The sequence below is a fragment of the Solanum stenotomum genome, chromosome 11 (assembly GCF_019186545.1).
Source record: "Solanum stenotomum isolate F172 chromosome 11, ASM1918654v1, whole genome shotgun sequence".
Lineage (NCBI taxonomy): Eukaryota > Viridiplantae > Streptophyta > Magnoliopsida > Solanales > Solanaceae > Solanum > Solanum stenotomum.
The window spans coordinates 6,295,243-6,321,015 of record NC_064292.1 but is presented as its reverse complement, the minus strand read 5'-3'; the positions used below and the strand labels follow the sequence as shown (position 1 = coordinate 6,321,015).

General features: G+C 29.2%; 1 protein-coding gene across 1 annotated transcript; it reads right to left on the bottom strand.

Annotated features, from left to right (window-relative positions):
* Nucleotides 1-8,853: 8,853 nt before the first annotated feature.
* On the bottom strand, nucleotides 8,854-16,837 carry LOC125844099 (fatty acyl-CoA reductase 3-like). The gene is made up of 10 exons (XM_049523344.1): nucleotides 16,691-16,837; nucleotides 15,819-15,922; nucleotides 14,690-14,883; nucleotides 14,493-14,593; nucleotides 14,165-14,357; nucleotides 13,908-14,069; nucleotides 13,731-13,812; nucleotides 13,362-13,643; nucleotides 12,741-12,868; nucleotides 8,854-9,017 (listed from the first exon to the last, which is right to left on the bottom strand). Exons 1-10 carry the CDS (start codon nucleotides 16,752-16,754, stop codon nucleotides 8,870-8,872), a joined length of 1,458 nt encoding a protein of 485 aa, XP_049379301.1. The 5' UTR covers nucleotides 16,755-16,837; the 3' UTR covers nucleotides 8,854-8,869.
* Nucleotides 16,838-25,773: the final 8,936 nt, after the last annotated feature.

Here is a 25,773-nt window from a genome sequence, read left to right as displayed (position 1 = left end):
AAAAAAAAAAAAAAAGGTTGGAAGAGGCATCACTTGATCCAACAATTAATATAGTTTGATTATAACTCTTTACCTAATGTTTAGGTCATTAATTTACCTCAAGTCAAGGGTAATAAAAGCAAAGAGTGGAAGCAAACAATTAACCCTAAAATAAAAAAGTAGCATTTATAACTCTAATTACAAGAAAAAGAACACTAATTAATTTTATGAGATCATTCTCCAATCAAACATATTGTTCTAAAAAGTTTCATACATACTTTGTATGACATCCTAACAACCTCTCATTCTTTTTGTTATTTTATATTCTTTTTATTGATTAAAATTCAAGAAGAGTTTACGTGTTGTAAAACTTAAGAATAAAGATCAATATAAAGATGAAGACAAGAAGAGTATAAGACAAAAGGAACAATATAAAATAATTTTCTTTTTTTCAAGTGTATTCAATATCAGTGGCAGAGCCACATGTAGTTCAGTATCGTTGACCGATATCCCTTCGCTAGAAAATTACATTGTGTAGTTAGAATAAATTATTTTTTTTATGTATACATATTAAATATTGACACTCCTTGACTTCTACACGATTTTATTTCTTTATATTTTGACATCTCTTAGACAAAATTATAGCTCCACCACTGCTCAACATCATTTTCAATGCCACTATTTATAGGATTACATTGAGGAATACCAAAGGCAGGGCCGACTCAACAACATTGGGGGCCTAAAGCGAAACTTAAGAGAGGGGCCCTAGCTAATTTATCTTTTTTCATCATATGTACTTTTATTTAAAATCTACTTTTCTAGCAATTTTATATGCAAAGTCATTAAGTACTGATCAATTTGTTTTAATAATTCCTTTCAAATGATAATATAGCTAATTCATTCAATCTATCTTTGAGACATTGTTGATCTTAAAGAAGATTTAATCAATTTTAATTTAGAAAAAAAAAATCGGTTGAGGCAACGGTTACAGGAACTGTTAACATTATCTTATAAACAATAAGTGTATTTGAAAAAGAATCAAGTCTTTTTATTTGATTGAGTATTTTCATTACGTCATTATCTTCTACTTGTATTATTTCTCTTTAACACTTTTAATTCAAAAAATAAATAAACCGTCAATATCAAAATAACTATTATGTGTTAAATAAAGTTCAAGGTTAAGACAATATTTTTCTAAAAAAATCACCATCTAGTAATCTCAATATTTTACCACTAAATATGAAATCAAAAATAATTCTATATTCTTCAATTGGTTCAAATCTATTTTGAAGTGAAAAAATAGTTTGATCTACTCTATGTCTATAAAGTAATCAACTCTAAAGATTCTTCAAGGGACTTAGTGATTTCGTTATCTATATTTTCATCAAATTGTTTCTTACGAAAATCAGATTTATATTCATGTCATATGCAATTTCTTTAGTAGAAATTATAGCACTCATAATACATATATTTATTTATTTATTTAAAAACAACATATATAAGTTATTTTAAAAATGGGCCCCCCAAAAATATGGGGCCCCAAGTGATGACTTTAGTGGCCTAGGGGTTAAGACGGCCCTGACCAAAGGGTGTCATAAACATGATATTAAACCTTGAGAATTACTACCCATAAAGGAGGAATAAGCCTTAGGAATAAACTAGAAGTCGATGCATGTAGTTTCGCCGAATCGATGGTCAAATTCTCTATTTATATTAAAATATGTAAAAAAATACAATTTATAGGATTCAATTATTAACCCCCTTATATTATCATTTTGAAAATTTAATCCGAATTCATAAAGTTCAAATCATTATTCTATCTACCTAAAGAATCTATTTTTTTACACAATCCATGCATAAAACTCATTTAAATAAGATTATCTTAAATTGGTAGAGATTCCCTATATTTGTTGGTCATGTGGAAAACATTTGTTTTTTTTTTGGTCAAATAGTAGAATTTATTTGTGAACGCAAGAAGATATATTGATTGATCCTGTTTGGTATATTTTGGTAACTCATACAGAAACATAAATAACTTTTTTTAGCGGGCACAAGTTTATATGCTTACATCATAATATCTCACATGTAATGTTCTGTATTTGTAAAGAGCTCATATCTTGTTAGATATAAATTTTATTTCTAACCAGAAGAGATTGTTTGGATAGTAAATTTAAACCAAGAATCATGTATATATAGTCGTGAAGAATCGAATCAATCACCTCCTCTAAGCACAAAATCGTATTTTATTTTTAAGAGTCGTCCCTTAATATAAAGTTTTTTTTTTTTTGCGTAAATTCAAATTTAATTGTATCCTATTATAGATATCAAACACCTATTTTCGATATGATTTTTTCGACACAAATTCAAGTTTAATTATATCGCAATACAAATATCGAACATTATCGAATGAGAAAACAAAATATAAGTGTGGACCTTGATACACTGCCTAAAAGTACGAGGATGGTAGTAGAGCGGTAAGTACTCTTTCATCCTTAATCAAAGGTTTTGGGAGACTGGTTTGAGTCTTCTTCTGTAACACCCCAGAAATTTTTTGAGCTAAGACTTGAACCATCCTTCGTTGTGAGTAGGATTTTACCGAAGAATTAAAATTTCTTAAGTGTTCAGTTCACTAGATGTAGCACCTTGAGTTCGAAAAAGAATTAAATTGGAAATAGCAAAATCTGAAATTTTGCAAGTTATGATTAAGTATGAGTTTTGGGTCGACTTCAAACGACCATAACTTCCATCTCAAGATGAGTTAGGTGTGATACCAGATACCGTAGAAAATACCTTTGAATTATCTTTCCAACGCCACTGAGTTTGCTAAGTTTCGAGGTCGGATGAGTGAGATATGGCCATTTGAAGCTAGGCTGTCCAGTTAAGGAAAGTCAAACCGGGTTTTAGAGGGGTATTTTGGTCTTTTCCTTACCCAATCAGATTTAATTCGGTTTTAGTAATATTTTAGGGGTATAATCTGATTAGGTTCAGTTTTATAATCCTAGTTTACGCCAAGGGTTTTAGTTGAGAGTTCAAGAAGAGAAAAGAAGAAGAGAGAAAAGGAGAAAAGAGAAAGGATGAAGCGTTCATCAACGTTCTTGAGAGTTGTTGCGGATTGTCGCCATGGGTTTGATCTCTAAGAGGTATGTAAACTTCCATAGTGTTGGGTTTGTTCACCCACACGTCAAACATATTATTTTCAGCGAAGTTTCATTCTCAAAAAGTTGAAGGATTTAAGTTCTTGATAGGTGTTCTTGAAGCTCATTCTAAATCTTGTTTTGTTGGGGTTTTATTGATATCTTGAGATTAAAGTGATTGTTTTGAGTGGATTAGTGTGTACTTAGGTTGGGAGATTGAATCTAAGGAAAACATGAGAAAAGAAATCAATTAAAAATGATTTAGGGTCAGAAAACGAGAGACGAAATTCGTCGAAACTTTGCATGGGGAGAGGCAGGCGCGGCGCGCCCCAGATGTGCCCAAGGGGCTGGGGCAGCGCGTCTGCAGTGCGCCCATATGCAGTCTCTGAAGTTAGGGGCTGGCTGGCGCCCGGCACCCGGAACGCGCCAGGGTCGCCTGCCCCCACTCTTTTTCCGTCGGTTGTCCCATTTGAGTCCTTTTTAAGTGTACCTTCACTCCCTTTGATTCTAATCACTTTAAAATACTTCCAAACACCTAGAAATCATTCATAACATGATCATAACCTTGAATTCATAATTCAAATTCAAGGTAAAGTTAAGAGTTAAGTCTTGAGAGTTACTTCGATCATTTTGAGAGAGTCCCTTTGAGTCCTTTTGTGGAATCTTCTACAAAATCTCGTAACTTGTTTCAAGACTCAAGTAAGTGAGCATGAGAGTGACGAGAATGTATTCATGAGTCTATTTTGTCATCATTAGATCTTTCATATCATGAACCATAACTCTTGAATTCATAATTCACATTCAAGAGAGAGTTGAAAGTAGAGTTCAAGAGAGCCTTTGAGTTCAATTGTGAATTCTTTGAGATCAACTTTCGATTTGAACTAAGTTTTGAGGAAGTAAGTCAGAGAATAAGAAGAGTCTTATACATGAGTTCCATATAGTTATGTAGACCATCTAGTCGAGTTGTTTCATGCCCATAATTTCGCATGAACTTTGTAAGTTGAGCATCTTTCAGAGAAGTGGTATCTTCAAGTTCTAAGCCTTTAAGTGTTGAGTTCCTAATCCCTTTTGAGAAGCATCTTTGAGTACTTGAGTTGAATATTTCATGCTCATAATTCCGCATGAACACTATAAGTCGAAAAATCTTGAGATGAGTAGTATCATTGAAGTTCTTGAGTTCTATCTATGGTTATTGAAAACCTTGCATTGAGTCGTTTATGTCCATCATTTGGCATGAACCATATTTTAAGAAGTCTTTTACAAATGTTTCAACTTTGTTTTAAGACTTAAGCTTTGAAGTTGAGTAAAGAGTAAGAGTAAAGTTCATTTTCTTTAAAATGATATATGGGAACTAAGTATTCCCAAGAGTAAATGTTTTCACATTTAAGATGAAAGGAAATTGAGATTTCCAAAAGAGTTTTGAGCAAGAAAGGAAACTAATTCCAAGAGAGCTTTTAAGCTAAGTTTTGAGTAATTATCTCAAATCAGAGAAATAGTTCTGTTTTTTTAAACACATGAGCTAAGTATATTTTTGGAGTATTATTGAGCACCGCTGTAGGGATGCGAGTTCATATTAACTCAAGTCTCCATGAAAACCATGTAGCCATCATGGGTATAAAGGGGTCATACTTTTTAGATGAACCCTTTTCGCATAGATTAGTGGATCCACTAAGTCAGTTAGGTCCTATATCTTTGGCAGTGTATAGGACAACCTTGGCTGCGGAGGTAAAGTGTTGTATCACCAATTAAACTTATAGTGGTGGTTATCGGTTAGAAAAACTCCCACAGCAGTAATTGCATGGTTCCTCAAGAGGTTCTGCTTAGTATGAATGGGGGTATGGGACTTCATTCATGCATTGCACAAGTAGATTTTGAGAGGGAGCATATTATGTCTTTCATGAATTTATGATTTATGAGTTGACATCATGTTTTAAACAGTTTTCCTTTTCTTTATATTGCACTTGTTTTAAACTGCTTTATATTGAAATGAGTTCAGTTATGTTGAGTTGAGTTGAGCCAGGTAAGTTCTTCAGTTTCTTTCAGATTCTTTTCAAGCTTATGTTATGCTTTAGAATTCCCTTTACATGCTCGTACATTCCACGTACTGAGCCATTTGGCCTGCATCTTCTCATGATGCAGACACAGGTATTCAGGATCATTAATAGGAGCTTCGTTGATACATCCGAGAGTTCGAGTTAGCTATGGTGAGCCTCTTTGCTTCCAGAGGATTTCATTACCTTTCAATTATATCAGTTGTTAGGATGTCATAGGTCTTGTCCCGACATCCATCTCAGTTATTTAGAGGCTTCATAGACAGACAGACAGTCAGACAGTCAGTTAGTTAATTCAGTTGTCTTTACTTTTCATTTCATATGTTAAAGACTTGAGTTTGCCTTAAAGGCTAGTTGAATGTTCCTTTTTAACATTCTAGTTACTTCATAAATGTGTATGTGATGAGTTAAGTCTTCCGTTGAGTTAGTAAGCCAGACCAAAGGTTCGCTTGAGGCCAGCAATGGTCTTCGAGTGCCAGTCCCGCCCAGGGTGTAGGCTCGGGTCGTGACACTTTCGATACGAAATCGCCTTTGTTAGGCATTATTTTACCCCTTAATATTAAATTTTTTCGACGTAAATTCGTATTTAATTGGACTCTAATGTGGACACCAAACACCAGAGGGAATTTTATTTTTTTTAAAAGAAAACATTCTTAAAGTATCATTCTTAGCAGAAAACATCCTTCAATTATTTAAAAGTGAACAATTTTCATCCTTCTGTTAGATATCATCAAAAAACTAAAGGATCCTATAAAAACATGAGCAGTTCACGTGAATATCAACAAAAGTTTTCTTGCATAATTTCATCTTCTTCTATAAGAACTTCCTAAAAAAATATTAAAAATCTTAGACACCATTGCTTACTGAAACAAAAAATGTTTGGAAGGTGTGAGGATACATGATCTGCTCTTTTTCTCATTTAGTAACGAAAAGAAGCTGAAACTTAATTATCTTTACCTTTTTCAAAGACAAATTGTATTTAGATCAATAAATTTTGGGCCAATCTGATATTGGAGTGATCAAAATATCGATTATGTTTCGCATTTGAATTTCATTCTACATTATTAGAAGCAGAAGTCTCCAACAAACGCCGCTTCTAGCATATTCAATTGAGAAGAAACATATTCATCTAATAATATTTTTAATATCAAATTACATGAAAAATAAATGGAAAAAAAAAGTCAAATTAAAAGATTTTGCATAATGCTAAACTCAATTACCGAAAAAGTTCACGATAGTATTTTTGACGTATCTAAGAATAATAATTACGAAGGGATGACTTATTTTTTGTGGAATCTATTAATTTTCTGATAGATTCAGGTATAAGGATGAAAATCGTTCACTTTTAAATACTTGGAGGACATTTTATGCTAAGAATAACACTTTAAGGATGTAGTTAAGTTATGGGTATAGTTTAAGAATGATTTTGGCTAAAAACTCTCTCAGGAGGTCTAATTATTTCTCTGTGTAGGTAAAATCAGGTGGTTAGTTTTTAAAGTTTTGTGTGTCCTATTTAACTTAATTTATAATCAATTTTTGGTCCATTAAATTTTATTAAAAAAGAAAACAAAAAAAGGAGAAATTTTGTATTCACGAGGATGATTATTATATCTATATATATATATGTAGACTTGTGCATTCAATTTTTCGGTTTGATTTTATATTATTCGATTTGGGTTTTTCAATTTTGAAAAAGTGTAATACAATTCGAATTGAAATAAACTTGATTTCTTTTCTCGATTTGGATTTTTATCGGTTCAGTTATGTCAATAATTAATAACAAATTAAAGTCATAGTTGCAATTTGAAAAAGAAAATATACAAAGAGAAAAGTAATAATATTGAATCTCTTAAATATACTTTCTATAAATCGCAAGTAAAACTTAAAAGAGAATACTTAAAAGTATATCAATAATCAATTATAGATGTTTAAACTAAAGCATGAAAGACAATAACTAAAAAGACACCAAAATGGTGAACTTCAACTTAATTCTAAATTTATATAATTAATAATATATCTATATAAAAATTATTTTTTATTTTTATTTTTCTAATTCCAAAATCAAACTAATAAATCAACTTACAAACTAAATTCTTAATCTAAAATCAATCCAAATTAAAAGTCGATTCATTTTGATTTAATTTTTTGATTTAATCTGAATAATTCACATCTCTATCTACATGCATTTGCTATAAAATCTCAAACTATCGCTATATTCAATGAATTTATTGATCTCCTGAAATTAACCCACTATTTTCCGACATAGTCAAATCCTTTTTAACCATATTTATGTGTGGTCTATTTAGTACATATTTGGCTCGCTAATTTTTATGTTCTAATATTCAACTTCTTGCCGACACCTCTTATTAAGCTTTTCTCTCTTTATAATAGGAAAAAACAATGTTTTTTTTTTAATTTTCTCCGTCTGTATTTATTTTAAGGATCGAACAATAAATAAAATAATAAATTATACTATGAATCTATTTGGCATTGCTATTACATATTACTTATTTTTATAAGCACTTTTTTAAAGATTTTTTCAAAAATATAGTTTTGAAAAAAAAACAATTTGTATTTGGTTAATTCATTTGAAAAGTATTTTTCATATGCAAATTGTGTTTGACTAAAATCTTTTTAAAAATTATTTTTAAGAGTCAGATTATGAAAAATGGCAAGTATTAATTTACTTTTAATATTTAGATTATTTTATAGAGAGAAACTATTTTAAACATCAATTACAAAAATATTAAATTAAAATTTTATTTTTATTAAATTAAAATGCTCATATATAAATTTTCAATCAATATTATACATTTTTTTTGGAGGGCTGAAATCTTTAATTGTTATTTTTTTTTTCTAATCTTGCAAAAAAGTTGTTATTAGTTTTTTTCTAATTCTACAAAATAATAGGTAAAATAATAAATGAAATAATAATAAACTTAAAACAAAATATCAAATTTATTATATAAAAAAATTATCAACTAAAACTTAACCAAATATATGATATATGTTAATTAATTAGTACGAGATATACTGGTATATATATAGAAGGGATATTTTAGTCTTGAAAAAATAATTTTCTGCTTCTACTTTTCTTAAGAAGCAGACATTTTTAGATTCTTCTCAACAGCAGAAAAATAGCTTATGTTTTCATTTAAAAATAGTTTTACAGGTTTGCCAAACACCTAAATTTTTTTAAATGTGTTTTTTTCTCAAAACAAGTGTTTCTGAGCTCCCAACAGCACTGTCAAACATGCTCTATATCACCCATTAAATATAATAAATTCAATATCTTAAAAAATGTATTGAGAAAATGACTATTGCTTTGTAAATAACAAGAGGGTAAATTAGAAACTAAGTGGTAAATTATCTATTGATTTTTAAATTGACATATATTTCTAATATAGAGGATAATTAACCACTATATAACAATAGTTTTAATTTTCATCAACATAACAATAATTTTTTTTTCAAAAATATGAAATAATATTTATTTTTAAAAAAAAATGGGAATCGTAGTATTAATGACCCACGAGTTACATGAAGGATGGACAATTCATCTTTATACATTTAAAAAAACAAAAGATAAACCACACCAATACTTTTTTAGAACATTTTTTTATTGCAAATAATATATCATTCTTATATAATATGCTGAAGAAGAATTAATTAATTAATACATGATCTTGAATATATAATTAATCCCTAGAAAATGTGATTAACAGCACCAGGAAGGTGAGTGTTCATGAAATAATCTTCCCAATTAATGCAACTTGGATCAAAGTTGAGCACATCATCCATCTTGTGTTCTTTCATTGCCATTCTCAATTTCTCAGTATTAGCATCATCAAAGCTGATTAAAAATAAATTTAGAAATTAGAAGTATAGTTTTTGAAATTTATGACTTAAATAAGAGTGTCAAAGGGGTGAGTAGGTTGAGTTTAAACGAATTAAAATTGATTGAGTTAATAAAAAATAAATAAGTCTTGACCTGCTAAAATGTCATTTGGGCTAATATTTGCTCAATATTTATTAGGTTAACATGGGCTAAATATTGGGTGACAATCCGGCTTGATCAATCTTTCCAAAAAAATATTTTATATAGTTTTTCATGATTCAATTTGGGCTATATATTTAAATTAAATAAACTCAACTTTTAGATGGGTTGAATCGGGCAGGCCAAGACAAACTTAGTTAACAAATGGATGGGCTATTAATCAGCCCAAACTTAAAGCATGCTATGTTGGGCCTCATCATATTTTCATTAGTTTTTGGAGAAATTACCTTATTAGATATATATTCATACTATTAGATTTTTAAGGCCCGTGATACGGGCTCAATATAATCAATAATTAATCATTATTTGACAAATATTAAAAGGTATTTCTATAGCATTCTGATCAACATTAATTAATATTGATCCTAGTAAAAAATTTAGTATTAAAAAATATCAAAAAATAACCATCAAAGAATATAGTGCATTGAATGGTGTTTCTCCTTCCTTAATTAAATATCTTAATTTTGAGTTTTGGATATGAAAAAAATTCTTAATAGAGAGCTCTATATCTGAATGGGCAACTCCAATATAAATATCGAATACTGAATAAAAATATTAAATTAAATTAACCCAATAATATTTTAAAGTATAATTGATATTAGCGATGGGTAGATTCATTTTTTAAGTTGTAAAACTCTGAAGTATAATATTCAATTTATTTATTTATATTACTATAAGACACAAATTTAGTAGGATTCAGAGTTAATTTGTCTGTTAGATTGGATTATATCTTATATAAAAATCATGAATTATTATGTATTATCATTTACTATATTTCACATATTTAAAATTTAAAATCACAAGATTCAAAAATCTTTCTTAATTTCTTAAACTTCATGCCAAGTCAATATAGAACAAACATATTGAAACAGAGAGATTAATATTTTTTATTTGTCACTCATACATAAAAATTAGAACTAAGAAGCATGTTTCACTATTACAAGAAGTTCTATATATGCATAATTTGTCTTAATGAACATAATTTTTTTAGCATGATACAAATGTGTTTTTGGTTCTCTTTTTTCATGCACAATAACTTATAGGAACAAGTATTTTTGTTATTTTTATCAGTTTAGTGAAAAAATTTCAAACAATCTGAAAACATAAATGCATTTTCTCAGTTTTAAAAAAATCTATTTAGAATTAAATGTTAAATTAGCATGATATTTTAATACATAGATTATTACATTTCGTATTGATTTCCTTATCCAGATATTTTATCTTATTCCAAAATTTATTCATAATTTTTAAAATTACTATTAATCATTTGCTATTTTTGTCATCTCTTTCTAAATATTAATCTACTTAAATTTATTTTACTTCTCTAATTAATGTATTGATTTTTCATGTGTTCCGATTCTTAACTTCCTATTTCAAACAAAAGAATAGCAATATTAAGTAAATAAAGTAAACAATCTGATTAATCTTAAAATTTAAAATATTCTATTATCAAAATATTCTTATCATTAATGTACGTAAATTGAACACGAAAAATACTTATTATTTCTCTTTAATATTTGATTCGCAAAATTTTAAAACTATTTATTTAAAATTTAGTTAGTTTCTTAGTTTACTTTAATTTCATTTAATTTATCTATCCATTTTATTTATTAATTTTTATTTTTATGTAAATATTTTTTAATACATTTTAAATCATGTTTGTTTCTTTTTATATTTATTTTAGTGCAAAAAGTAAAGGTGTTAATCAAATATAAATTGATTTAATAAATGGGTCCCACCATTTTTAGATAGTACGGCTACTTATGATATTTTTATGTTTTTCATGATAGAAAGTACACGTGGCCATCATAATAATAACAACTTGGCTGGGTAATCTGGGAAATTCAATAATTTTGCAGCAGAAAGTACAATTGTTTTAAGCTGATAATTTTGGTAAAATGACAAAAGTGCCCCTGGTCGTCCTGGTCGTCTTCACGCTTCTATATAATAGAATAGAATAGAATAGAAAAATATATAGAAATATAAAGTTGAACAAGTAGACAAACGTGTCCTACGAGACATAATTCACGTAAGACGCCACATAGAATGTCGCATAAGACATGAATTATATCGCCGCGTAGGACGTCAAGTAGGACACATGTGTCTACTTGTTCATTCCTATACAAATTTTTGTGTCTACTATGCACATCCAAAATTGGAGGACACTGATGTCAAATGAAACCAAATTAAATGACATATTTATGTATTATGCATTTTAGAAAAATATATTTATATTTTTATATAAAATTTAACCAAACACGACTTTAATTATACATTGTTTTAATAAAATAAAAACTATATTTTCATGACCGAACCAGATTAAGAAAGAAAATGATTAAAAGGCCTCGAATTTAAATTTTGAATATGAAAAATCTCATTAAAAGTAGTAAGTACATTCAAAAATAAATATGTACTCAAATTAATTATTATTTTTTTAAAAAAAAAATGTGTGGTCTTGAATGCATAGACTTTTGAAGTGAGTCAAAAATGGGGTCCATGTTTTAACTTTGCATTAATTTCTTTTACTCCTCCCAATGTATTGTACACGTGTGACAATGGAAACCAACAACTTAATGGTGGATAAAGTGGGAATTACATAACTTTTGGCTGGTTTTTTTGGAATGTTCAATACTCTCAATGCAAAATGTACAATTAAGTTAAGCTTGAAATTTTATTAAATTGACAAAGGTACCCTTGGTCGTCCTGGTCGTCTTCACTCTTCTATATAATAGAAATATTTTATAATTCTACTTATATTTTCAAATAGTTGTGTATCGTACTATTAATTAAGAGTTTATTGTTATATATTGAGAAAGATACACTTAGATACATTGATTTTTGCTATTAGATATGCTTAAATAGGGAGAGGTGGGCGAGATGGAAAGGGGGCGAGTAAGATAGTCATGTATCCCAGATACATATAAATCATACTAGATACATTATATGTATGTAACTGGTGTAATTCGCATTATCTGAGATACCAGATACTAAAGGAGAGTGGCGTTTGGGATAAGAGGGAAGCAAGGGAGATTTGTTATGTATCTAGATACTTGCAAATCCACTTGAATATGATGTGTGTAGAATAAATTACACCTAATTTTGACATCATGTATCCAAAGATTCATGTATCTGGAAGTATCTGGATGCACCAAAATCTGGTAAGATCCGTAATATTGCAAACTAGATAGTATTTAAGTAATTAACTCCTAAACTAGTGGAATTTTCGTAAATTTTCCTTAGTTTTTTCACTCCTAGTCTTAAACATTGCATCTCATTTGCATTGCTATAATTTTTTTTGAAATTCATGACCTTAAACATATGGAACACTAAACATATACCATAATATTTGTGTAATTATGAAAGTTTCTCATTCAGATCAAATAAAAAAAGTAATGTTTCCAAGTATAAAATCATATCATTTCTTTTAAACAAATTAAAAAATAAAAGTAAGTGTGTCACATATACTAAAACAAAGAAAATAAAAGGTATTTTAAAAAATAAAAATAAAGATTGACATACCTTCCATGGAAAAGCAAGTAAGGTTTGTATAGTTCAGATAAACGTATAGCCATATCAATCTTCCTTTTCAAATCCTTATAGGTTTTGTCAAAACGATGCCATAATAATACATTTGCCAGCTCTACTATCTACAAACATATGAAATTAATTAAGCACAATTAGTATCATTGTAAATAATAACTCCATTAATTAATTATTAACTATAAACTCATACATATTGGTCAACTTTATGAAATAATCATTTTTTAGCTTTAATAATTATATTGACAAATAGTCATTGTCCTAAAATTTCAAATTGCGCAAGTGAAACTCTAGGTCATTGGCGTTTTTTTTAAAGGCAGGATCGAAAGAGTAGTTCGATGGACATTATTTATATATGCATTTGCTTATTATGCCCCTAGCTCGACTATTAAAGTATTGTCTATTTTGACTTAGATACTTTTCAAAAAAGAATAGTGCAGCGTTGGAAGTGTCTCATGAGTGCTATTTATAGTGAATTCACTTTTTTATGACCTCTAACTTTTTTATCTCATTTCGATATGAGATTTGCATAAAACAAATTTCACAACAAATCTTATTTGTATCAAGATGAAAAATATTACTATGCTAAAAAAAATAAACCTTTAATAATGGCCAATAATAGGTTGAAATGTGTTTTTGAAAGCTATCCATGCTACTAAATAGTGTAGCCTTCCCCACTTTGATGATGTTTCCATTTTTGTTCATCCATGGATTTTTTGTGAAGTAATGAAATAAAAACGATTGAATATCTAAAGATTTTATGGGATTTATTTTCGAAGAACTTATATGATATATTAATTCTTGAGAAGGATAATGTTGATCATTTCCAATATGTGTTATAATTGAGGCAAGTATTGAGTTCACCACCATATCACCTGGAATCTGTAATTGAAGAAGTTGAAAAATAGGAAGATATATAACTTCACACACGCATATATATAAATAAATTGAAATGAAGAGAGGAGATACCATGTCAAGTATTGTATTTGGGTCACCAAAGCAAAAATTCAGTACTCCTTTACCATATCCTAAAATAAATGAATCCACTGTTCTGCAATTGCAAAATTGTATACATAAATGTTGTACTTTATTTTAATAATGTGTATTTCAGAATTTTGAATTTATGAATTCTGGTGATTTACTTACTTCACTCCTTCAATCCATCCCGGAAATGGCTCTTTATAAGTGCTAGTAATAATCGTTGGACGTATTATAACAAGTCGTAGATCTTCCTTATAGTGTCCTAAAAGCATTTCTCCCATTGCCTTTGTGAAGGAATATGTGTTTGGCCACCCATGCAAATTTGCCCTAAAACATCAAACATAAGACATACATATAACATGTTAAAATATACTGATAGCGTAATATTTATTTATATTACTCCATAAGTTAAATCATCCAACCTTTGAATGCCTAGATCTCTCATGGCTATTGTCACTTCCTTTGTAGTCAAGTTTTGATCTTCAAGTTCTTTGAGTTTTTCCTCTATCACTTTCCTCTCCACATCAATCTCTAATTTTGTGTTTTTGTTGAGTGTTTCTCCCAAAACAAATGATTTTTCTGGTATTACTCCTTCACCTTCCCCACAAACATATGCTACATTGCATGTGACAGACAACATTTATATGATGATATTTGATTGAATATAAAATTTGTAAGATACATAATCAAAATACTCTTAGAACTTGTTGTAAATTATTAAAAAGAAGTTTGTAAGATTTAAAAACTAACCAGTGGATACATGGACAAGAATTTTCACATTTGAACATTTTTTAGCAAACTTGAGGACATTGAAGGCACCTAGAACATTAATATTCATTGCAATATCATATCTACAAGGGGAAAAAATAGTTAATAACATAGTGAAATAAACCAATTAATTAATGGTTTGAATTAAAATTAAATACATTAATCATATGAAAATATACCTCTCATCAAATCTAGTAGTTGCTGCTGAGTTTATAATTATGTCAATTTCTTTAAACATCTCTGAATTTTCAATTCCAAAATCCTCTAACGAAATGTCACCAACAATTGGAAATACTTTCTCTTTTATAAGAGAATTTAGGTTATTTGCACCTATTTTTTCTCTTAGAACACTAAACAATTCAGTCTGCATAACCTGTGTGAAAACTCACAAAATATTCCATCAAGATTTAAAGAAATAAGACGCACAAAGAAGTTAGTAGGATTCAACATCTATTTATTTACATTAAAAAAATAATAAAACATTTTATGTACAGTGTAATTCTATATGTTTAATATCGATAAGTAGGGGTCTTTTCATTTTCTGATTAAGAAAATTAATATAATTAAGGCATTATGTCCCTCATCTCCATGTGTTTAGTTTTTGGACGTACGTTAATTGACAGGTTGGATTTTAGGTTTAAACCCCACATAGTAATGAGCTTTTTCTTTTTTTCAAAAAACAAATTATTTTTTTTAATATAATAAAAAATAGGGTTTGAATAAAAATCAGAGACATCGATTATAATAACAAAATATGAAGAATGTTTTTGTATAAAATATTCCTTAATAGTATTATTGCTCTCTCTCCACCCCCTATCAATTTCTTCTTTATCTTATCTTCTTTTCTTATGAAATTTGTATGTCTCCCCAAGGGGCCATATAGAGTCCACCAGGTGCTCGAACACTTCACCTAAAGAACAAATGATCTAATTGGTTCGTTGGCTTTTGGATGGGTTTTTTAGTTGAGCTCAAATTCGAATAGAACCTTAAAATTCTAGATTCGTCATTGGACCTGTCCCCCAAACCCCCAAACAAATCTACATACTTATTGAATAAAAGAGAATTGTACGCACAAAGGCATAGATTTATATTTAGATTTAATCACCAGTGATGCTTCTTTAGTCTTCCTAATAGCCACCTCTAGATCAAGAGGAGGTTTTAGTCTTAAAATTGATTTTTTTCTCTACAAATTTGGACTGATCAAGCTCTAAAAATAAGTATCAGATGTCAAATGAAAACACAAAACACTCAAATAAACTAAGCAATGTATTGAATAATTAAATCAAATAAATAGTATGCATGCTTTACCTCATCATTAAAACGTTTTTTGGCAGATTTTGTGTCTGAAGCTCTTACTAAAAGGAATAATTTTCTTACATTTGGTTGAATTCGAAGTATCTTCTCTACGAGAACTACATATTACCAAAACAAATTACATTAGGATATATATATATAATTAAGAATATTTATATTTGGTGAATTTAATTTATATACATAGACAATTTAAATTCATTTACACTCTCAACACATCTTTTAAAATTTATAATAGATGATAGTTATTATTTTAAATCAGACAAGTAACTAATGTCAATCAAAAGATTAACATATAATTATCTAATAAATGATCTGATTATATAAATATTCTTAATTACGTCATCATCGCAGCTAACTTATAGTGTGTTTGGGTTAAGCTCCTGAGAGTTCGAGGTTTTTTTTAATTTTTTTTTAAAGAACACTTATTTTAGAGAATGAAGATTTTTGTGAAGTTATAAGTGATTTTAATTAGCAACATAAATTGTTGTTTTTTCAACTTTTTTAACAGAGGGTCAAAACAGTAGAATCTAATTTTGCAAAAATAAGTACTTTTGATTATTTTTTTAGGACAATATTACCATATCAAAAATTCATATTTATCAAATTAAAATTAGAATTAACTTTATTCTAGTAATTTGACACTAAAAAATGTTCTTAAAAAATATTGATCAAACCCAAATTACTAACAAAAACATTTTTCAAATCATTTAGTCAAAAATAAACTATGAATCTTTCAAAACACTTTTCTAATAAGCACTTTTGATAAGAAGTAAATTTCTCAAAATAAGTTGATTTCAATAGTTTGACAATATTATATATATATAGAGAGAGAGAGAGAGGAGAGGCGAGCTAGAGAGAGAGTGTACTCTTTGCAAGAAATCCGGTGGCACCAGTAATGAAAATAGTCTTGCCTTCTAGAAAAGGTTCCATGAGGATAATGAAAAATTAAGGGGTAAAAACACTTATTTATGAGATGATTAATATCTAATTAATCTCGTGTAAACTTATAAACAAAAAGAGATATATTGAAAATGAGAGTATTTGATTTATAAAACTCATGGACTCATCTCCCAGTGTATATATAGGCAAAAAATAAATGATTGAAAGAAGGTTCACATTATTCAACAATTAACATAGTTTGATTTCAACTCTTCACCTAATATTTAGGTCATTAATTTACCTTAAGTCAAGGGAAATAAAAGGATAAAGCGGAAGCAAACACTTAAACTCTTATTAAAAAGTAACATTTATGACCTTAATTACAAGAAAAAGAACACTAATTGATTTTGTGATATCATTCTCCAATCAAAGATCTTGATCTAAAGAGTTCCATACATACTTTGTATGACATCCAAACCTCTCATTCTTTAGTTTTTGGTATTTTATATTTTTTCATTAATTAAAATTCAAGAAGGGAGTTTAAGTTATATATATATCGTCAATGTAATTATAATTTTATGCTATCTGATTATTCAAAAAATAACTACAGGTAAATCTTCTAAAATTGTGAGATTTACATTTTTAAAAATAAGATACTCCCTCTGTCCCTAATTACTTGTCCACTTTTGAATTGTCACACCTATTAAGAAATCAATTAATGACATAGTGAGTTTTACCATTTTACCCCTATTAATTATAAAGTGGATGAAAAGTTCTGCATTTTTAAAAGTGATTAGTCATTTAATTGAGGGTATAATAGGTAAAAAAAATTGTCCTCTCTTAATTTGTCAAAATGGACAAATAATTAGGGACAACTATAAAAGGAAAAGTGGACTGGTAATTAGGAACAGAGGGAGTAGATTATTTGTTACCATCTTTTTTTAAACTAGAAGTTGATGCAAGCGGTTTCGTCGAATCAATGTTCAAATTTTGTATTTATAATAAAATATGTGCAAAATACAATTTATAGGATTCAATTACTAATTCCCTTATATTATCATTTTGAAATTTAATCAGAATTCATAAAGTTCAAATCATGATTTAACCGATCAATGGGAATCGACACATTACTGTTTGCGGGAGCAGTAGAGAGATCAATATGATGTCTGCTGACTTAAGGAAGTTGTCTGACCTACAGAAACAGTTGGAGGCGGCTGAGCACATCCCATCCCACAAGAGTCAAGCCCTTCAAGGGGTTAAACGTGCCATATATGGATTTTTAGTGGACCCAAAAAATAAATCTTGCGGTAAGATTTTATCCGTATAAATGACCTATTGATATGAATTATTTGACACCGTACATGCATAAAACTCATTTGAATAAGATTATCTTAAATTGGTAGAGATTCCCTGTATTTGTTGGTCATGTGGAAAACATTTATTTTTTTGGTCAATTAGTAGAATTTATTTGTGAACACAAGATATATTGATTGATCCTGTTTGGTATGATTTTGGTAACTCATATAGCAAACATAAATAACTTGTTTTTTTGGGCATATAAGTTTATATGTTTGCATTATAAAGAATATATGTAATACTTCGTATTTTTAAAGAGTTTATGTCTCGCTAGACATAAATTTTATTTTTAACAAAAAGAGATTGCTCGAATAGTAAACTTAAATCATAAATAATATATATAGTCATAGAATCAAACCAATCACCTCCTCTAAGTACAAAATTGTATTCTATATCTAAGAGTGTCCTTCAATATAAATGTATTTTTACACAAATTAAATTTGATTATATCCTAATATAGATATCAAACACCTATTCTCAATATGATTTTTTTAAAACATAATTTCCATTTAATTATATCTCAATACAGATATCGAACATTATCTAATATGAAAACAAAATATAAGCGTGGACCTTGATACACCGCCTAAAAGTTGGATAGAAAGTTGATAACCAATAGTATTAATTTAGCCAAAAGTTTGGTCATATTTAGATTTTGACCCACTCCATTTTGTCTTGTAACAAGCCCGTGTGTCACCGACGAGGACAGTAGTAGAGTGGTAAATACTCTTTTATTCTTAATTAGAGGTTTTGGGAGATTGGTTTGAGTTTTCTTTGATAGAGAGTCACCTTTGTTAGGGAGCACTTTACCCCTTAATATAAAATTTTTCTATACAAATTCATATTTAATTGGATTTTAATATGGACATCGAACACTGAACGAAAAATAAAAAAATAAAAAAGGTAACATGCCCATGTGTCAGGAGGTCCAATTATTTATTTGTGTAGGTAAAATCATGTGAGTTTTTAAAGTTGTGTGTCCCATTTAATTTAATTTCTTATCAATTTTTGGTCCATTAAGCTTTATTAAAGAAGAAAACAAAAAAATAAGAGAAATTTCGTATATAGTTATAGTTTTTTCTTTAATTAGAAAATTTAGCGAAATTTTGTTTATGCAAATGTAGTAATATTATAATTTCAAAACAAAGCGGAATAATTGTATTCGTGCATGTAATAATACCCTATAATGGAATACATAATATCTGCCATAATAATAGTAAAATATATTGTATTACGTGTTATTAATAAGTGTATTTGCATGCTTAATAAATGTATTCATACGTATATATATATATTTTTTTTATTTTTTTTTATTTTTGTTTAATTGTATTTAGAGGATGATTATTATATCTACGCGTAGGGGTATGCATTTGTTTTTTTAGTTTGATTTTGTCTTATTCAGTTTGGATTTTTCAATTTTTGATTTTGAAAAAGTGTAGCACAATCTGAATCGAAATATATATTTATTTTTTTTCAATTTGGCTATGTCAATAATTAATAACATAATTAAAGTTATATTTGTAATTTGAAAAAGAAAATATACAATGAGAAGTAATAATATTGAATCTCTTAAATATACTTTCTAATTTAAATCGCAAGTAAAACTTAAAACACACTTAAAAGTATATCAATTATAGATGTCCAAACCTAAAATATAAACTAAATCATAATGAAAGATAATAAGTAAAAAGGAACCAAAGTGGTGAACTCCAACTTAATTCTAAACCTAAATTTTATATAATTAATAATATATATATAAATATATTTTTTTATTTTCTAATTCCGAAACCAAACTAATAAATCAAACTACAAACTAAATTCTTAATCCAAAATCAATCCAAATTAAAAGTCAATTCAATTTCATTTAATTTTTCAATTTAATCTCAATAGTTCACACCCCAATTTACATGTATGTGCTATAAAATCTCAAACTATCACTATATTCAATTAATCACATTGGACCATAATAGATAACTCATTACCATCCGCCTCAACCAACTATAATAACAAATAATAGTAACATAATATAAAACAAAAATCACTAAAAATACTTATAAATCTCACTACGAAAATTTTTTGATAAAAATTGCAGTCTAATCGTATAAATTAAAAACAACAAAAATATTTCAGCAAAGAGCATGTATGATACAATCCATCAATTTTGGATCAATTTTAGGCAACTAAAAATTAAGTGAGTGTCACTATAACTAACAAGAACAAATTTCAACTGAACTAAAAATTCTCAATTAGCACCACTCTCCGGCAACGGCGCCATTTTGGACTTGACGTATCTAGGCGCTTAACCCAATACTAAGACTAGTGAGTTGGGGTCGAGTCCCTAGGGAGCAGTTTGAAGTTGAGAATCAATAGAAAAGCAAAAAGGTGTTGAAGTTAATCATAGCTATAGACATTTACGAAGAAAAACATGATAAATTAAGGGGTGACACAAGTGTCAACTATCAAATGGGGTTTTGTAAGAAATTATCAACTAAAATGACAACTAAAACGAAAATGCAAATATGGAGACGGAATTCTTGGGATGTGATAGGAATATGGGCTAAAATATACAACCGGGTAAATGTTATTGATTGTAACTCGCTGCAAAATGGTAACTAGGCTAGACTTTAGTGGGGGCAAATTTTCTCTCGAACAATTTACCTTGAATCAAATTGGTTTCTCTCGAACACCGATAAGCGGCAATGAAGCATGACATTTGCCTTAGTCCATTCACTCTCTCGAGCTGAATGTGTGGGAGAGAGTTTAGGATTCGCTCTCCCGAGCTGAACCCACGACAACCTGGTTTCTCTCGAACACCGATAAGCGGCAATGAAGCACAACATTTGCCTTAGTCCATTCACTCTCTCGAGCTGAATGTGCGGGAGAGAGTTTAGGATTCACTCTCCCGAGCTGAACCCACGACAACCCAATAACCACAAACTATCGATTCAGTAGTTTTGGCTTTAAAACTTCTCTCTCGAGCAAGTCAAAAATACGAAGATAAAGTTGTATTTGCAACTAAACCCCATTTAATTCAAACACAACTACTGAATCAAATCACCTCTAAACAGCGAATAAACAATCAATAAGTAATACCCAACAGTAAATTTAACCCATATTCACAAAATCACACTCTAAGAATTAGGGTTTTAGCTAAACATAGTAAATAGAAAGAAATCGATACCGAAAAGTGTTTCCATCAAATGGGTACGATAAATATTGTCTGTACACACGTCAAGGATGAAGAATCTTCAATACCCACTTCCAATTGCTTCGGAAATGAAAATCTTCGACTCTTCAAAGCTAAAGAAAATCGTCTCCAAAAACTGAGTTCTAAAAACTGAGTAATTCTCACAACTCACAACTCATTTCTAAAATGTAAAACTTGATACTAAACTAAAAATTCAAACAGGTATTTATAGTTGTCAAAAATTATGCTGTGAAGGATCACTCGGCGCAGTTAGTCTGAATCGCCGATCCACTCGGTGATCCGCCCTTTGGTCTGGTTTATCGCCTTTCTGCATTGTCCTTCAGCAACTTCAAGTTTTGTAACTTTGGCCGATATGACACTGACTCGCAGACCCGTTCGGCGACTTGCCGACTGCTCTTTTCTATCGCCTATTTGATTTTGTCCTTCAGGGCTTGGCACACTGAAATATTGGGCGAGACCAAGGCCATTTGGTGACTCGCCCAATGGCTTAGGCGATCCTCTGGCCTTGTTTTCTTCGTTCTTTCAGCTGCCTTGTTTCTTTTTGCTCCATAGTGTCCATGCTTTGTCTCTAACTCCAAATACCTGAAACTCAAGGATTTACATCAGTTATTAAGACAAAATATGCATTTGAGGACACTAAATCTATCAAAATAAAGCCCTAAAAGAGTCCAAATTATGGACTCATCACTGCTCTGGCGGGACAGTGGCACCAGCATTTCCCCGACGTTTTCCCTTTCTTAAATAACAACGGTTCGGATCATTACAAGTAGAGAGTTTTTTTTTAAGACTGACAATAGTTCGGGGACAAAATTAATAATTTACGCAAAGTTTAGGGGTATTTTCATGGGTCGATTTGAATCGGTTATTGGTCAAAATAAAAACAAACAAATTTAATCAGTTTTTAAATTATCAAAATCAAACCAAACCAAATCAAATATAATATCCATTTATCGATTTGGTTGTTACGGTTTGGTTTGGTTTCGTTATTCGATTATTAAGCATACACGAAAATTAAAAAATGGTTCATTCAAAAGAGGAAAAAAAGACAACAATTCATACAAAACGAGAAATAGCTAGTACAACTAACATTACAGAACTTCCTATCACTTAATTTACAGTAAATAAAATTTCAAAATTCACCATTTTGGCCTAGAAAGAAGAGACAATGACATTCCTAGTCCCTCCAAGAATTGTCATAGACATTCATATACATAAAACCAATAAGATAAATGTTCTCGTCATGCACGTTTTTACTTTCATAAATAAATTAAAAATGATTTTGATGAAAATATATATAAGATATTAAAATTATTTATTAAAATAATATATCATGCATGCATAATAATAAAATATATGTATATAATTTATCGGTCTATGTCACGACCCAAAATGAGTCATTACATTGCACCCACACCTAACCTCCTAAGTGGGCGAACCAAGGAATCCAAACCCAAACATATATCAATAATTCAACTACGAATAACAACAACAACAATAATGCGGAAGCTCAAAACTTATTAAAGTAATCAATCAAATAAACCTCTAAAGTCTAACACTTATTATCCCCAAAATCTGAAAGTCATCACATCAAGGATATCTAGTCTTCAAATACTAAGTCTAAGAGTATTAAAGACACCAAAATAAAAGAATAAAATAGTCTATGTCCGAAAACTAAGAACATCATGCCATGACCAAGAGAATCCAACACGAGCTGGAATGAATAGCTCACCCTGGAACATGATGTGCTGGAGACTTGCTAGAGCTGAGGGCGAGTCGAAGTCACTGATACACTCGCTGCACTCCACAAAAAGAAAACAAATAAAAACACAAGTAGGGCTCAGTACAGGGCAACATGTACTGAGTAGATATCATCGGCCAACCCAAAATAGAAACTAATATGTAATGAATAATAGTATAAAATCAACTATGACACTTAGCAGGTGGCAAGCAACAAACACATGAATCAGTGTCAACAACACTAAAGTAAGTATGTAATTAGTCAACAATATCAAGATCACACATGAGGACTCATGCCTCCAAACCAAACTAATTTGGGATTTAGTTCTTTGAGATTAAGTACATTAAGTTAATTCAATATCTTTTTCCTTTAATGTTATCATGTCGGAACGTGATACTCCGATCCAATTATATCGTGTCGGAACGTGACACTCTGATCCAATAATATCATTAATTTATCATTTATTATCACCACTTTTCAATTCATTAACAATATTTCATCAAGCCTTCTTTATTCAAGGCATCACTTCGATAGAGAGGGTTCAAGATTATAAATTCCACGGTCTCAGGATTTCAGACCAATCACAAACCACACAACCAAGTTACACAATCACACAATCAAGTACATAGAGAACTTCAAAATATCATTCAATGCATATCAATCACTATTAAGAGTCTATCTATCAAATAGAATAAACCATAACCTACCTCCACCGAAGAACCGAAGTCAAGCAAGCTACTTCTCCAATGCTTTTCCTTTCCTCAATGCCTCCGAACCTTTCCAATCTATCAAGTATATATGCATAATTTGTAAGTTAATGAAGGTACAAACATTTATATTATTCTATGTCTAAGCTTAGACCCAAAAACTCACCTAATTCTATAATCAATTTCCTAAAGTTCAAACCTAAAGGTAAGTCTTAATTCCTCCAATTGGCATAACTTTAACGATATTCGAATAATATAATATTTAATAACCTATCTCAATATATTACAACTTACCTTATATTATGATAATAAAATAATATTAATTAAAAATGGAAGCTAACTGGTGATGAACCAGTGACAAGAACCATGCTAACTCTTAACACCTATGCCATAAGTAATAACTTGACCTATTCGATCAATTGTGTAAACTACACTTCACTGGAGTATGTTGCCAACTTCACTATTACTATATGATGGTAATAACTAACTCAATTGTCAATCATTCATTAATTGGTCATTAAGAAGTCGTACAATAATGCCACATTAATGACTAACCACGCTTTCCATACAATTTTTAATACATCAACACTAACAAAAACAACCAACCAATATTTATCTAATCACTGTAGTATATCTCCATTCTTCTCAACTACGTAACAATTTCCTACACGACATAGTATAATCATTAACTTTCAATTCTTGACCAGTACTATGCCATAATTATTCCTCAATTATGTTACTGTCATTACCCAGACAAACCCACAATAATTTATCCCCACCATTTTAATATACAGAAGTTGTCATATCGTCCTTCTAATTCATTATCCAAGTACACCCATATATAATTATTATTACAGCAACCTAACCTTTCAAACATTATATGTTTTATCTTACCCCCAATTTGACCAATCAACTTTGCACCTTTCAATTCTTTAATTTAATAATATAGTTACGAATAGTCCAAAACATTCATTTAGAATCTATTGAAAGAGTCTTTTATGCAATAAAAAGCTCTAGTACTCAAAACGACTAAATGAGTCATTACAATCACATTGGATTATAATAGATAACTAATTACCATCTGCCTCAACCAATTATAATAACAAATAATAGTAACATAATATATTAAAAAGATCACTAAAAATACTTATAAATCTCGCTACGAAAAAAAATTGATAAAAATTGCAGTTGAATCGTATAAATTAAAAACAACAAAAATATTTCAGCAAAGAGCATGTATGGTAAAATCCATCAATTTTGGATCAATTTTAGGCAACCCGCCATTTAACAACATTTATGTGTGGTCAATTTAGTTCATATTTGGCTTGTTTAATTTTATGTTCTAATATTCAACTTTCTTGCCGACAGCTCTCATTAATTTTTTTCCCTCTATATTATAGGAAAAATAATTTTATTTTATTTTCACAATCTAATCTTTATTTTAAGGATCGAACAATAAATAAAATAATAAATTATACTATATATATCACCCTTTAAATTATTAAATATAATAAATTCAATATCTTAAAAATGTATTGAGAAAATGACTATTATTTAGTTAATAATAAGGATAAATTAAAAATTAAGTGATAAATTATATATTGATTTTTAAAATTGAACGAGTAAAAATGAACATATATTTCTAATATAGAAGACAAGTAAAGATTAACGGAGAAAGCTTCAACTTACATTTTCATTCATATATATACATGCTCCCCGTCTCAAATTATCTGCCATTATTCTTCTTACATGTCACTAACATAATGAATCATTAATTAAGAGAGGTTTTAACTATGTTACCCTTTATTTGGTATTTGAACACTCATAACATCATTAAAGTCCACTTATTTTATTTTTTTTTAAAAAAACATTTTCCATGAAACACATGTGAGAGTTGAAATTAAACTAAGAATGCAACTTCAAATGGGAAAAAAAACTAATAGGAAAATAGGAATCAGGCCATGGGCTAGCTTCAAAGAGGAAACGAGATCTATTATTTGCATTTATATATGTGATACATACAAAAAGTTTGAATCAAAATTACTGAATAATAATAATATT

What these genes read in the sequence shown, in the direction of transcription:
- LOC125844099 (XM_049523344.1), bottom strand. Translation starts at nt 16,754, where the DNA reads ATGGAACCTTTTCTAGAAGGCAAGACTATTTTCATTACTGGTGCCACC. An exon ending in ACTACTAGATTTGATGAGAG is followed by an intron (nt 14,594 to 14,689) that starts GTATATTTTCAT and finishes TTCCCCTTGTAG; the next exon opens with ATATGATATTGCAATGAATA. An exon ending in TACTTGCTTTTCCATGGAAG is followed by an intron (nt 9,018 to 12,740) that starts GTATGTCAATCT and finishes ATTTTTAATCAG; the next exon opens with CTTTGATGATGCTAATACTG.